The sequence below is a fragment of the Triturus cristatus genome, chromosome 12 (assembly GCF_964204655.1).
Source record: "Triturus cristatus chromosome 12, aTriCri1.1, whole genome shotgun sequence".
In the NCBI taxonomy this organism is placed as follows: Eukaryota; Metazoa; Chordata; class Amphibia; order Caudata; family Salamandridae; genus Triturus; species Triturus cristatus.
In genome coordinates, this window is record NC_140595.1 from 127,320,960 (window position 1) to 127,337,871 (window position 16,912).

The 16,912-nt window shown below is 39.1% G+C and overlaps 1 protein-coding gene across 1 annotated transcript in view; it reads right to left on the bottom strand.

Moving 5' to 3' along the window:
• The window catches only part of LOC146772865 (rho guanine nucleotide exchange factor 11-like), a 260,444-nt gene extending 244,444 nt beyond the window's left edge, over positions 1-16,000 (bottom strand). Inside the window, 3 exon segments of the mRNA XM_085637039.1 lie at positions 6,316-6,473; positions 15,666-15,727; positions 15,983-16,000. Of these exon segments, the coding sequence (XP_085493165.1) occupies positions 6,316-6,473; positions 15,666-15,727; positions 15,983-16,000 (238 nt within the window).
• Between the last annotated feature and the right edge of the window lie 912 nt (positions 16,001-16,912).

The window sequence follows — 16,912 nt, forward strand, 5'->3', positions numbered from 1 at the left end:
AAAGGTTCGATATAGAGGTCAAATAAAAGAGGGGAGAGAGGACAGCCCTGGCGGGTCCCTCTAGAGATGGAAAATGATTCAGAGAGACCTCCATTAACAAGTACCCGAGCTGTTGGACAATTATATAACAACCGTACAGCCCTTTGAAAGTTTCCCCCCACGCCAAACTTATCCAAGACCCCCGACAGGTACAACCAATTAACCCTATCGAAGGCCTTGGTGGCGTCGAGCGTGAGAATGGCCAACGGGGCTGCGTTCAAGGTGGCCATATCTATTGCTCCAATTAGATCGTATGTTAACTCGAAGAGCTGGCGGCCTCTAATAAATCCCTTTTGGTTAGGATGAACTAACGCGGGTATGACTTGACCCAGTCTACTAGCCAATAAGGAGGCAAAGATTTTGTAGTCTGCATTTAAAATGGATATGGGGCGATAAGAACCACAGTCATCGGGAGGCTTACAGGGTTTTAATATAAGGGTAATAGAAGCTTCATTCCAAGTAGCTGGTGGTATGGCCCCTCCTACTATGATATGGTTAAATAATATTGTAAGAAAGGGAGAAATTTCTTCTACCAGGATCTTATATAGTTCTGCTGGTATCTGCTGCCATCCGGACCAGCAGCTTTCCCCCTCTTACTAGCACAAATTGCTGCTTCTACCTCTTCCTTGGTTACCTCCTTTTCCAACATATCGCGTTGCAGATCCGAGAGTCTTGGGAGAGAGATACCCCTTAGCCAACTCTCTATATCTGCTAAGTCAATATTCTTGTCCTCGAAATAGATGTTCTGAAAAAATTTTTTAAAGGCGGTTCTAATCTCTATGTCAGAGGAAGCAGTCCCCTGGATGGTTGTTACCTCGCTAATAATGTTACGCGCTCTGTCGGACTTTGCCTTCCAGGCCAACAGTTTACCAGCCCCCTCTCCGTATTCAAAATGCGACAGCTTACTCGCTTCCCATTTTTGCAAGATACGTGTATTTAATATGTCGGATAAACCTGCTTTAAGGGAAGCCAACTTCTCTTGGAGGGGAGAATAAATATCTGTAAGATCTTTGTTGGTAACATTAATTTCTGCTTGCACTTCCAGAAGCGCTGCTTCAATAGATGTTACCTCCTGGACATAGAGCCTCCTACGATGTACAGCCTTATTTTTAATCACTCCACATAGACTACACTTAAATGCATCCCAAACGACACGAGGGTCTGAAGATCCAATATTTATACGCATGAAATCAATGGTTTCTGATCTAATAGACAGTACGTCTTGGGAACAGGAAAGTAAAGATCTGTCAAATGACCAAGAGTAGGTAAGAGGTTTAGTTACACCGACCAGTTCCAAAAGAACAGCAGAGTGATCAGAGAGATGCGAAGGAAGGTAAGAGATGTCTTTTACTGAATCAACCAAGATATGGCTTATCAGAAAATAGTCAATTCTAGAACGATGGTGATACTTGTGATTGTAAAAAGAAAAACCTAGTTTCGTACCAGCTCTTGCCCGCCAGATGTCCACGTACCCGTATTGTTTCATAGAACTCTGCAGAAGAGCTCTGGCTTTAGATGGAGCTAACTGCCTACTACGAGGGATCTTATCTAAAGATGGATCGAGTACAATATTAAAGTCTCCTGAAAGGATTATGGGATCCGGAAAATGTAGCAAATTTGAGAAAAGAGACTCTAGAGGAGCAGGATCATCCTGGTTGGGACCATAAAAACCTGCAAGTGTTATGTTTACCCCTCCAATAACCACCTGAGTAATTGCCCATCTGCCTCCCGGATCAACCTTAGAGGTTATGATCCTAGTATTAACTGATTTTTTAAAGAGAACTGTAACACCCCTCGTATTCGAAGTCTGGGAGGTGGATACCGATATGTCAATCCACCTGTTCCTTTTCACTAAATCCAACATCTCCTCTTCAATTAGATGTGTCTCCTGGAGTATAATGATCTGCGCATCAACATCACGAAGGTACTGAAGAATTCTGTTTGCCCTTGATTTGGTACGCAGACCATTAACATTCCAGGAGAGAATCCTGAGATCACTCATAGCTCAAGTTCCACCCTTTAAATGAATTAAAATGTGAGATATGTAAGAATTCATTCCAGGAAAAAACAAAGGAAAGTATAAATCTACAAAACTGAATCTGGGACCAGACTGAAAACGAGGAAATGTTTCTGTTAATGCTAACCCACACCCCTAACCTTACCCCTACAACCCAGTGACCTACACGCACCCCCCCTACCCCCTGGGGAACCCTTGCCAAGTCCAACCGGAACCCGGTATGTGATGCCCCTAGCCCAACCCCACCCCCCGGAGTGTATGTACAATTGATATAGTTCCACTGTATGTGAGTGTTTATATAGGTTTTTTTTTTTTTTTTTTTTTTTGGCAGCGTTGTTGGACTGCACAGCTTACCCGGAAGTTTGCATGAAGCATTGATTGTTGATTGAGCCTTGGACTTCATTCTTTGTTAGTGTGAAGTTGCCTTCCCAGTATCACTGAGCCAAGCCCCAAGGCAGGTGTACGTCCTTCTGGTGGCAATAATCTAGGCGCCCAGTCTCCAGCTGAGTAAAGCTGTTTTTGCTTTATGTCCAAAAACCATCACCAAGGTCTTGTTTGGGTTCACAGCCAATTCATTGCTTTCGTTCTAGATGTTAAGAGCATCCAGTCCCCTTTGTAGTCCAGTTTTGGTGTGATCCTTTATTACCAAATTGTCTAGGTACTGTAATAAGTGAACTCTATTTGGGCCAATATTGGGGATTGCGAGGTTTGCATTTTGACACATCTTCTTCCCCAAATCTGCGGTATATACATTGACGAGTGTTGGGGCAAGGACACAGCCCTGGTTTAGGCCTCATCAGTGTAGTATGTTTTTGAGATCGTTTCCACAGCTAATTTTATTCTTACCTAAGTTTTGCTTTAGAGTAAAATGACTGCTTAAAGTTAATTTACAGGTATTTACATTTTCTTGTGTTACAGTTCAAATGCCATCCAGCAGGCTTTCCTTTCACATTCCCAGTACCCCATCAAGGTTGTCACATAATTCACTGTACTTTTTCTTTATTGCAAGTGAGAGGGGCTTGTAAAAAACAATCTCAATGTTAAAAAATATAAGCAGCAATTTGGCAGGAGGCAGAGCTTGACATTTGACCTCTGTCATTGCAGTACAGCAAATGTGACAAGAGACATATGGAATTTAAAGGTATTCTAATTGATTGCTAGACTTTCGTGAATTGGCTTGCGAATCTCTGTCCCACAGTTTGAGAAAGACTGTGCTAGACAACTGTGAAACCCACAGCTCCACAGGAAGATTAGTATCAATAATTTCCAGATGTTTTTTCAGTATTTACTGGTTGAGGACAGTGAGCCCAGAGAAGTCAGCCAGAGGTCCTGATCCCAGTGTTCAACAAAAATGCTGAAAAATAGCACCTGTCTTAATAGGACTGAGTCTTAAAAAGTTGTGATGCCTTCTGGGAACAAACAAAAGAGTGTTTTGGCAACAAAAGAAGTGCTGTCAAAAGAGTTATCAGAATGTGGCAGCAATGTAAAAAGAAATTCCAGAAGAAAATCTAACATGCTACTGACTCTGTGACCAACTATTCCCCAATTTGGCAGTCTGCCATCCCTAATGTTATAAGTTAAACTCTGCTCTGAGCCTGTTCACTTTTTAGAGATGATCCTTTCAGGTGACTGAAGTGCCGCAGAGTTGACCCATGTTACGCCCGGCGCTTTCCGTCAGTCTCTGATTTTAAGAGTGCCACAAACTGCTTTAGTTTCTTTTTCTTTTAAAAGTGATGGCTCTAGCATCCCCTCGTGATGAATGCAGTTTTCTCCTAAGCCAGAAGGTTCTATGGGTTTAGTACTTGACATGGGCCACTAAGCATGTGTAACTGAATGCTCCCTGGAATTACCACTATGTCACCCCGAGTGGGAAGGGTATCCCCAGACGTGGGTCCCTTGCTCTCCATGCCACTGGAATCAAGCTATCCTGGCTGAAGAGGGGTGAAACCCCGAAACCGGTCCTAGGATGCTTGTTTCCAGTCCAGGGAGGACCTGGCTTGGCAGTTCGGGCTGGACTGTTCCCATGAGGCACAGGCTCAAGACTGATTTGCACATGGCTGGGTTAAAACTGGAATGGCATGGTGAGCAAAAAAACAATGGATTTAGGCCCAGATCTCTCTACTGGGGTGAATGTATGACATTGTTCTGCATTCGGTCCATCAACTGTTTTTTTGCACTAATTCAAAGGCAGCTTAGAGAGAATCACCCTTGTAATAAAAACGAATTATTATTATTTGCAGGTAACAGGTCACACAAGTAATCCCTAACTAACAAGGATGAAGATACAAAGGCCAACTATGAGCATGGCATTTCTCTGCTCAGATCCATGGAGTGATTTTGGTTCTTCTCAGCACATGAAAAACTAACACGCGGAAGAGGTCAGACCCTGGTCAGAGTTAACTCATAAGCAATACATTAACTTCAAAGGGACATAGTGACTGACAAATTACTTTAAGCACCACTTAGAGCCATTAAAGCATAAAAGCAGGGGTGTAGCTTGGGGGGGGGGGGGGTTGAGGTGTTACACCCCAGTAATAAATGTATCTTCTGATAAATAGTTGGGGACAGGTGCATTCAGTCGGGTATTGTGAGGTGTCAGTCGGATTTCAACAGGAAGTTTTCCATACACGCAGACAAAAACGCACACACTCTCTCACTCTGTTTCGAACGTCCTCAAAAATGTTGGTTATTTTACAAAATATTGCATTTTCCCCCTTGGTGCTCCTACCGATCTGCATTCCTCTCCCTTTCCACCGCCCCTTAGTACCCTCTTATGCACCCTGGTTTTCGTATGATGTATTTAAACATTATATGCCAGCCTCATTTTGGGAAAATCTGATGCTCACCCCCTCCTTCAATCTTACTGACCAAGCTACGGTCCCACATAAAAGCACAGTCTTATCTTATTAGCCAATGGTAGGGTGCCTACTGAGTTTTTTTGAGCCCTTGCTAAAAATATTGAGTCTCAGAACATGCTATTAACTCAACAGCTTGAACTGACAGAAGGTGTCACATATGATGCAAGGTAACTCATCAAGATAGCCATTTACTTCAGCTTCCACATTTCCCTTTCTCTCTTCCAGATTTATTTTTGTATAAAAAGTGGAGTGAGTGTTTATGTATTTTCCATTACGAGAAAAAAAATTCAGTACAATTTTTGGAAGCTTTGTTTCCCAGATACCGTGCAAGCACGAATCAATATTTTCAAGATATTAGGCTATTTATTTTTAAATAGAATCCTTGCTGCTACACCAAGCTTTTTATAATTCTCATTTAAAGAACAATTGCCTACTAGTACAGTTGTGGTTGGAAACCAGTCAGACTCATTGCTGAGGCGGATCTCTCCAGTAAGGCATAGTATGTACTGAGAGAAAGGGTATTTGCTTTAGAATAATTCTCACTATACCAGTGACCAAAATAAATGGGCTCCCGTGCATCTAAGGCAATGTAATGCAAATGGTGGCTTAGGGCCATATGTCAAATATGTTTTTGAGGTAATAGACAGGTTGAATCACAAATCAGCTTGTTTGCAACAGCAACAACATGTTTTATAGTACAAATGCCAAATTGCAATTCAGTAACTACCGAATTGCAATTTGATTCAGCGATTTGGTAGTTGGAAGGAGTGTGTTTAGGGGTCCCTTTCAACTATCAATTTGCAGTAGTGTTAATGTTTTGCTGCCGAACTACAGGTTGCAAAACATGCATTTTTACCCACTACTAAAATGCAGTGGTAACCATTTGCAAATGGGAAGGGTACACAAAAGATCCCCATCCCTTTTGAGAATGTAAACAAAAATATTTTTTGTGAGTAGGCAGTGATCCCACAAAACTTAAAAGTTTCATTTTCTATTTTCCTTGAAAGTAAATGGGCTGCACTTAGAGAAAACAATATTGCTTTATTAAAAAGCAATCACAGACATGGTGGTGTGCTGTCCCCAGCAGGCCATCATCCATGTGATGGCTATCATTCCTAATGGGTCGTATACTGCGACTTACCTCATTAATATTAATGAGGAAGGTCAATTTGTGACCCACTAGGGATTAGGGATTGCATTTTCCAAATTGCGTTTCAGACTTTCAGTAAGAATCTCAATTTGGGAAAAGCAATTCTTGCACATTGCTCCCTCATCTTTAATAGTATAGTTATTTTGCAGCTGTAACTTCTCATTAGAAAACAAATAAAATTCAAACAATGCTTTGAAACATTAACCAAAAAAGCCTGAATCAGAAATCAGACAATGAATTGGACTGCTCACCATGTATGGCGTCCTGCCTAGCCCTTTCCCTCTGTGGTAGATGGGGTGCAACATCGCGTCCAACAGTGTCCTGCCAGTTCTGTAACTCTGGCACTGGCTTCAGATCAGGACGAAGGGAATCAGCACCAGCAAACCATAAATTAGGGGATTCAATGCTCCTGAAAGAGTTATAAATACATGGGAAATTATTTTTAATATCAAGGTTACACTATTTACAAACACGTTATACTAACTGCATGTCCACAATTGAAGACCGATGCCGTGATGAAAAACCAGATTAGTTTGTACTTTCTAGTCTATCATCCAATTGCCCCCACTATTATGTGCATTGTTCTCCGGAAAAAAACACAGAACTACAACTTTGGCCCAAAACCTGCTCAACCTTGAGCAGCCACATATAGTATGTGTCCAATTCTCCCCTCCTTCCATATTGCACTGAAGTTAGTTTGCCGAAATCTGCGGATTTATTTTATGGAGAAAATCGGGGGCTCTATATAAAAGTTTTTTAATGTAAAATTTAATATGTCATGCATTTTCCCCTTTCAATAAAGAGAAATTAAACTCATTAATCTGATCCCAAGCTGCAATGGATATCTGGAGGCCTCCTTTGAATGCAATTTTTTGGGTGGCTTTCCCATGAAGTTTATCTGCCACCTGGATGCGTGGGAGAGAATCCAAGATACTGATTTTCTTGCGGGTTTTAGATTGTATCAGCTCCCCAGCGAGTTTCAATTATGTGTAAGAGATTCAGCTATCGTAAAACATAACTAATTTTAATATTGGACCATTGAATATTTTTTTTGACAATGTATAATGCTAGTCTCTATTTCATTCAAATTTTTTCAATTCCCCTCTAAAAAGTCCAATTTTTTCTGATAGCCATTGCTCATACAATTAGACATTACATTCCTATCTATCAAATGATGCTCTACTATATAGACTTCTGATAGCAGTGTTACTCCATTAATGGTGTGAATCGTGTAGTGCCGAAACTGTTGTTGCACATGTTTGATGTTACACTGTAGCGTCTTGTATCTGACTTTCTTAGAGGTTTTCGCTAAACGCATAAAACTAACATTATCATATTCTTGATAAATTAAATCTAAGGAGAAATGATCGTATCTTTTAATGTTTAAATACTTCGATGATCTATATGTGGTGTGTGCAAAATTCTCAAAATAATACAAATCAGGGAGGCCTAGACCTCCTTCATTTACTGGTCCATAAAGTGTATCTGAAGCTAATCTTTGTGGTTTGTTTGCTAATAAAAAATGGAAAACATGCCTTGCACTTCTTTAAAGAATTTCATTTGGATTGCATTAGGGATGGCTAAAAACAAAAAAATGCATAAAGGTCAAATTAACATACGGATTAGTGCACCCTGACCCGGTATTGAAAGGGGCAAATTATTAAATTTTGGAAACAGTCCTATTATCTTATTAATGAAGGGGACATAATTTAAACATACAGGTAATTTACTTTTTTAGAGAAGTATATCACAATATACCTCTTGGGCCTAGTAATGACCAGTAAGCCCAGTTCTGTTACTAAAGTGTTGGGTGCAGTATTACAGAACAGAATCTCCGTCTTTGATTTATTTATTTTATACCCTCCAATTAGCTGGTATTCCTGGAAGATTCAAATATATATTTTTGAACTTTTATGTAGGGTCTATGAAATAATGCTATATCATCAGCACAAAGCTTTATTTGTGTAATTCCTGGAATCAGGGATGTCAGATTGCTATTTGAGCAAACAGCTATTGCTAACGGCTTTATAAAAAGAGCTAAAAGTAATGGCGACAGAGGACAACCTTGTCTTGTTCCTCTGTTAACTTTGCAAACGCCAATCTTGTTTGAAGTAATAATTACTCGTGCAGAAGCCTTTTTATAAAACTTGGATATTATATTAATACATTCAACAGGGAATCCAATCTCAGTTAGAATATAGAAAAGAATCTCCCAGCAAACCTGATCAAAAGCCTTCCTGGCATCTGGTAACATAATCTGGTAACATAATCTGGGCCGGGATTTTGTTATGACTAAAATAATCAATACCTTTGACTAAACTACTGGTATTAAAAGTTAGGTGTTTAATTGATACAAATCCACACTGATCTAAATGTTTAATTGACCCAACTCACTTTTTCATTCAGTTTGGCAATAATTTGGCTATAATTTTATAATTGGTGTTTAAGAGGCTTATAGGCCTGTATGAATTAATGTCCTCCTTATCTTTATTCTTTTTCAAAAAGCTGACTAATACTGCCGTACGGAAAGAGGGTGGTATCTCGCCTCCCATAAAAATATAATTGGCTAACATTACTAATTCAGGATTTATTATTGAATAACATTTCTTATTTAGTTCAGCAGGCAATCCATCTTCTCCATATGTTTTTCCATTAGCCAGAGATTGCACTACAACTTCCATTTCTTTTAATGTAACATCGGTCAACATATTCTCAATTTGACTTGCCTATAGTTTAGGAATGAAGAGTTTAATAGGAAAATCCTTTAGTTTTGAAATATCTACCTCTTGTCTAACTTAATAGATTGCTTCATAGTGTTTGGACTACTCCTGTATCTGTACTTCATTTGTGATGTGAATATTTGTATCTTTATCTACCAAGGCAGTAATCCTTTTGTGTGCCTGTCTTTCTCTTATTTGCCAAGCTAAACATTTATAAGAAAACGGACTCTCCTCATTTCATTTCGGAGGCATCCAGCTGCTAATATATCCATGTGTAGTAGCTTTAAAAGCCTCCCAGATTCTTTTTACTCTAGCTGCATCCTATTCAGTTGAAAGAAGCTTTCTATTTTATTCTGGGTTTCCGTACACAAGTCTTCATCCTCGATGTGGATGTTGATGATGACTTAAGTGCCCCAAACCCTGATACTTCCAACTTTACCAAAACATGATCAGAAAATCTGTTTTGAATATATGTGTAGTTGATTAAACTTAAATTGCATGAAGTAAGAAAATGATCTAATCTTGCCACTGTTTTATATTTAGCTTAGAAACATGAATATTCTCTCATATTGTGAAATTGTATCTGCAATATGTCTATCAGATCTTTGCATACATTCCGCTAATACCTTTTTCATAGGTGGTTTATTCTGTTTCTGTGTACCAGAGGATGAATCCAATTCAGGAGCCTGCAAAAAGTAAAAATCACCCCCAATATCACTGTTCCAGGATTATGCCGTAATGGGTGATAAAGCTCCAATAAACGGGTAGGATCGTCTTCAAATGGTGCATATATTCGGCTGTGGTTAACCTGTTATTAATAATCAAACCACTGATCAAGCCCACCTGCCTTCTTTATCAACCTGAAAGTAGGTGATCTGAAAAGAGAATCTATTCACGAAAATTGCTATCCCTCTATGAGCAGCACTTGCTGATGAAAAATACCTAACTATGCCCACTGCCTAAACATACTATATGTAGATTTCTTTTTATTCATATTATGCATCTCCTGGATCAATACAATGTCAGGGATATATCCTCTTACCTATTCTTCAATGGCTTCGCTTTTATTTTATTATTGAAGCCATTGATGTTTAAGGAGAGAATAAGACGTATAATTCAAAGTGCAATGTGCATTATTCTTTTAACTACAGTACGTAACAATTTTTTTAACTGACAGTGCAAAGTAAAGTGTCATGTAAAGTGCATATTAGCATTGATGATAACATTACTTCATTTACCAAAGATAGTTTTCTTGTATGCATGGATGAACTATCCCATTTTTCTCCCCTGCAATCACCCCGTACCCTGCGTAATCCCTTCCGACCATTATCTTTCCCATACCCCTGTGACCCTAGTGAGAGGGTAACCCACACCACCTCTCTACCCCCACTTGGTACCCTGAGTGCCATGACCCAGCACCCAGTATTGTGTGCTTACCACTACCGGAGTGACCCAGGTCCTCCGGTCTCTCACTCCTGGTAGCATTTACACTCATATTTGAGCTGCAAAATCCTTAACATAAGTATCTCTATAAAATATCAACCCATAATTATTGCCTAACATTTAGCATTCATAGTTAATAGGTTTTTATAGTGAGATATACTTCTACTGTAATAGTTCTTGTGCTTTTGCTACATCTTCCATTAGGTGAAATTTGCCATTTATGAGACCTTTTAATTTCGATTGTTGAACAATGGTTGCTTGTGCCCCTTTTGCTTTAAAAGAATCAATCATTCGAACAAATTCTCTCCGCCTCTTTGCTGCTAATGCAGTCATATCCGAAAAGATTTTAAATGACAGGACTTCTTGTGTCGTCAAAGTTTTTTTTCAAATCGCCTTAGACATTATTTTTTCTCTTATTCGAAAGTCAACAAAATTCACTAGAATATTATGAGTGTTTTTGCATTAATGGGGCGTTGGAAAGTTACCCTATAGGCTCTTGAAACTGTTAAGTCTCCTGTTGGATTCGTGATTGCTTTTCTCAGCAGGGATTCTACCCAGTCCCGAAATTGTGGGCCTTCAATTGCTTTCGGGACCCCAACTAACCGTAAGTTTGTACACCTGTTGTAATTTTCCACATCCTATAATTTAGCCCCAACGACATCTGTATTTTGCCTAATTTGTATTATTTCCTGCTCAAAGGACACTACCTTGTCCTCTAGGCTAGTTTCTTGTTCCTCAGCTTCCGTCAGACGCTCTGGTATTTTACCCATTGTCTCTTGGATTTCCAACAACCTTTCATGTAATGATAAAATATCTCCTGTGACTGTGTCATACGCAGCTCTTTTATCTCAGAAAGAATCAACTCGAACATGTCTCTAACCATTTGTCTAGATTCCCGTTCATTTTCTATCTCCTGCAGAGGTTCCTCATTGCCTACTATTGCTGTTGCCACCAGCCAAGATTTGTCTATTGCCACTTTTGTCCCTGCATGCTGTTGAGCTGAAGACAATGCTGCCTGGGATATTGTTTAATGTATTAACTAGCTGGAGGTGGTTGAAGCTGTCACCGCAATATGTGATTTCGAAAAAAAGAGGATATTGTTTGCAACAGATGGGGAATTGAAAAGGGCACAGCAGTAGATTACTTTTGGAGGCCTCCTATTTCGATATTACTTTCCATATCTTCTGTTCTTTCCAGTGTTGCAGGAGGCTAGACATTTGTAGTCTTGCAGTCTCCAAAGTATCTTCCTTCTCCACCCCTTTTTCAATCTCCGCCTGGGCCTCTTGGACATCAGGGGTCTCTAATCTATTTGCCTCCAGAAGCTGTTGCACCTTTAGATCCATCGTCTGTTGTGCGCTTTGTAATGTACGTGAACTACCCAGTGTTTTCTCTAGGATGCTCTTTTGACGCGACCTCTGAACCGGGGTAGATTGATTAACAGGGACAGAATTCGCATTTGGGGGTTTGCGCTTAAATGCGCACATGCTGCAACAGTCACCTTCTCTCCTCTTTTCTTTTTTCGTTATTTAAGCCCCTATTAATCAGTTTCTACTGAATCACGATGTCCTACTACTTTGTTACTTAGAGTTCAGTATACAATTAAGTCTCTTCCTTGTAGAGCATCCCGCAATTAAGCCTCGAGTTAAAGCAGCAGGCACAAGTTTGGATGTTGGAGGATTTCTTCAGGAGAAGGACAGGAGGCTCCCCACGCTTGTGCATCCTTACCTTCACCTCTTGACGCCGTCTCGGCTATTGCCGGCGTTTTCGATCCACTGCTTTCAACATCCTCCTTAACCTCCCGGTCCACATTCCTAACAATGACCCCCCCCCCCTCCGATGCCACCAAAACACTGGCGGTGGCACCGCCAAGGGATTCGCAAGAGCCCTGCAGGTGCTCCCGAGATTGCATCCTCGATCCTTTGCTTCCAGGGCGTGACTGAGTAAGTAAGTGCACTAACGGGTTTATCTGCCATCATCTCCTCTCAGCCCTGAAGGGATAACATCAATCGGTATTGTACTGATAGACTGAAAATACAGCAAACATTGGATGCTCAGTCTGCAGTTTTAGGATAGTCACCTGACTTAAAGGTTGACTTGTTATACATTGTGGTCCTACTAGCTAGATCCTTAATCCTGAAAAGGTGGCGGTCTGATGAAATTCCGACTTGTCAAAAACTACAGTGTAAACATAATAGGATTAAGGAGTTGGAGAAAAGATATGCATTAAGATCTGGATCATATAGGAAATTTTAGAAATCATGGGAAACTTTGGGTTAAGAGGTTTTTCTTTATATGAAATCATAAATATGAAGTATATTAAATGGGGTTTTCTTAAAGGTATTTGGTTGATTGTGTATAAGAATCATGTGTTTGTATTACTATATAATATTAGGCAAGAATGTAATGATATATTTAAACTTGATCCTGCTTTTTGTGATTTTTTTATGCTTTTATGTAAATTTGTATTTTTAGATTATGGGAATGATTAAGTATTCCAATAAAAAATAAAAAAAAGAACTACAACTTTGCATGAAAGTACATAACATATAGAATGATTATGACATGCATCATATAGCGGCTAACAAGCGAAGTAGACAGTTAGCAGTTTGCTGTTCTCCTGGTCTCTGAGGTAGCAGGGACAGCATACAAAAGAACGTAAATCTGGCAATATGAGCTAGGTCTGCCTTCTTGATTTCCTATCCCTTTTCCCACCTTCTAATCCCTCAGCTCAAAGAGGAAGCTGCTGGGGTCTCTAGTTGGAACTAGGGATAAACAATTCCAATACTACCATCAAGGAGCCTGCAAACTGAAGCATCAGGGAAGAAATTAAAGACAGGCCATAAGAGAGCTCATGTAGCTCAAGAAGAAGGTAAGTTAGGATCAGTGTTCCTTCAACAAAGCGTGTATGTTGCCTTCAATCAAGAAATATGAGGTGGAAAGTAGAGCCCCAGCACCATGTGGAGCGAAACAGCCATTAGAACGCGGGCTAAGCCATGCATGCCATTTCCCTGCAAGGGCAACCAAGCTTGCCTTAACCAAGCATATGCGTAGTTGAGGTATGCGTGTGGTCTAGATGCTGGAATGGGTGGGCCCAGGAACAGGAAGGATCGGGAGAGGACACAATGAGGTAAGTGGGGCTGGGGCCGGGTTATGGAGTTTTAAGGCTGATTAGGATGTTTTCAGGGCTCCAGGTGTCGGGGAAGTTTGTAGGGCTCAGGGGGTTGGGTAATTATTAGAGCTCAGGGGGGTCGGGATAGTTTTTAGGTCTTGTGGTGTTGGAGTAGTTTTTATGGGGTCATAAAGGGTTGGGTTAGTTCTTAGGGCTTGGGTGGGTAGTTTTTGCAGCTTGTGGGGGTCATGGTAGTTTTTAGGGCTCGGGGGCTCAAGTGTAAAAGTTACCACAAATGTCCCTTTACCAGTCATGCCTTTACCACAAAATTGCATGGTAAAGGCATAAGTGGTAAAGAATGAGTTGTTCAGATGCATTTGTGGTTAGGGCAGCATTGTGGAGGCACACATGGTTTAGCCATGCGTGCCTCTATCATACTACCCAATGTGGATCTCCTGTACTGGTCATGGTTGCTAAAAGTAAGGAGCTGGAATTAAACGTCAAACATGTGGAGGCTTTTTCATCAAACAAAACTCAACAATGGGAGTCAGCACTGGGCAGCTGGGACGTACAGATAGAAGCTGAAGCTGCACTGCTGCTCTGAGCCTTTAATGGTAAATCAACACCTTGGGACATGGCACTGGACATTCAAGGCTAAACCTGCACAAGACGATCTCTGCATAGGGAGAAATGATAGGCCATTTCATGCACCTGCACATGTACCGTGAGGCAGCATTGGGTATTTGAAGACATACTGTGCAGGGGGAACTGCACTGAGCATCTGAGGCTAATCTTCCACCAGAAACTTTGAGGCTAAGACTGAACTGGATAGAAATGGCTAGATTAGAACATTCAAAAACACAATTGAGCATGGACATGAGGGACAATGTGTGTGTGCTTGTGGCGCAGAACTCGGCCTACATGGGTACACCTCAATATACATAACCCTACACAAGTATATGGCTATGCATTGGCAACTGATTTTTGTGTCCGAGCATGTGTTGCTGGTGCCAGGGCACCTGAAAGCTGCAAAAATATTTACATCTCACCCCGGCCATTCCGGGCTGTATTAGACTTTTTTTTGCTGTAATTGGGCATTCATTGGCACATCCTCCTCTGGAATAGTTACGTGGAATTGAAGGCTAAAACTCTACGATGAATCTGCGACTTTGCTTTTGTAGTTATGACTTAGCACATGAGTTATGCCTGTTAGTGAGGGGATATCGATGGGCAATTGTAACAGCCATATTATCGGCTTATTGTTTCTAAATATTGATGAGAAGTTATGAAACAGTTACATAAAGATAGAGATCTGAGAAGAAACTGAGGACCATTAAACGACACATCAAGTTGATTTTCAATCTTGCAACTTTGGAAATTACGGTAAGTTTAATTATATGGAATGCACTGAAGTGAAGTATAAGGAACATTTAACTGGAAAATGATACAGGAGGACACATTTAATAAATTCAACCATGGAGCCTTGAGGAAGCGGGAATCCTTACACATGTTGAATGTATGCCGGCTGCAATCTTTGTGAAAAAAGAAGACATGAGAAGTTCAATATGACTGTTTTCATATAGTTGATGCCAGTTTAAAAGTGGTATTGAAATGGTACTGATGTTATCCAATCTAAAAAAAGATATATGTGAGATAAAAACTGTATTTGTTGGCCACATAAAAAATAATTCCCATCTAATCATGAGGCTACATTTAAATATTGTTAAGCTTAATAAATAGATTAAAGATTAGTATGATTTAATGTTTTGTCCATTGTGTATCTCAATTGTTTATAGAACTTTTATAGTTCCAGTAATGAGATGGTACCCATTACAAAGATTACTCTACCGTAGTGTACATTTATTTTACGTTGACGCCGGCTGAATTACCAACCAGTGGTGTTATACTGTAGCACGGCCACTAGAAAAAGTTCTTCGTTTTTTTCCTTTCATTCTCAACTGATAACTGAAGCTTACGGATGGCTATCAGACATTGTGTCTGACAATGGTCTCCCTGGACAATATCTGTGCTCACAGCTAATTATGGCCTTTACTGATTTGGTTTTGATTGTAGCATCAATGAACCCATTAGGAATGTCCTGAGCTCTTTCTCTAAATGAAATAAATGTTTCTAAAAGCAGAAAAATACTTCAGTATCCGAGAGCAGCTGTGAAAAAGAAAAAACCTAAGCCAACAAAGCCTTCCTTGTGAATGTACACCTTCCATGATTGAGCCACTTTCTAATGGTCGACAATTGGCGATGTTACACACATTACAAGGTATTGCCAATGTAAGCTAATTTATAGAACATCCTCTATGATCTTCCTTACCTGCATCCCATTTTAAGGGTGTATGATGGGGTGGGGTTCACCAGAGACCTGGTGGTGGAAATCTTTGGGTAGTCATGATTTATTGGTAAAAGTACTTCTGTTTAACCAGAAAACCTCATAACAGTATTGACATCCAAAGTATAGCAATATGCATGCTGCATACATTATCTGTTTTAGGAAATCAACATCTTCACTGGTATGACTCTTACATCAATAATGGACAAGAGTCACTGAAGTTGAATAGTAAATTTTACCCCTCCGCAATCCAACAATTTCCATACTGTTGATTTGACTGGAGTGGGAATAGAAAATGTTACCCCTCCTGAGTACAACATTTTGCCTACATTTGTCTAAACTGTAGTGAGAATTGTATATGCATTTTATAGTCTAGTTTATATTGTTTAAATGTATATTATTATGTTTTTGTTTATTGAAAATTATAATATTAATAATGTTTTTAACATGTAATGCATTTTTATTGAATTGCTATTTTGTATTTGGTTAAATTTTTTATTTGTAATGAAAATACATTTTTTAATATATTTTATGTTATATATATATATATATATATATATATATATATATATATATATATATATATATAATTAAATATAAAACTATTATTAAACTAATAATTTGTATGTATAGTATAATCATTTTTGTAAAGGTAATAAGATTATATATATAAAAAATGATTATACTATACATAAAAATTATTAGTTTAATAATATTTTTTAATTAGCAATCTGTAAATAAATATATATATTAATATATGGGTGTTTTACTTTTTGAAAATAATTGTAATTGTTTTTTTTAACTATTACATATATATATATATATATTTACATTAGTGTCATTATTAATATATGTAATGTTTAATATTTACAATTATATATATGTAAAGAAACAATATGTTATACAATGATATAAGAGAATGATTTTTTTTCTCGAAATGTTTGTAATTTAGTATAGCATAACTATATTTTTGATATTGATATTTATATAACAATATTTTTGCATGGGGCTATTTTGGGGTTTAATATTTTGTCAGTGAACCGGGCCAAAAAAATTCAACATTAAAACTATAGGCAATGCATACTAATGTTCTGAGGAATGTGCACGTATACACAACTGTTATTTCTGCCCCGATAACCAGCTCACCTTCAACATTACAAATTGAATACTAAGGGGCTCATCACGATGTTGGAGTTGCCACCGACAGACAACATCTTGGACTCAGGTCTGAC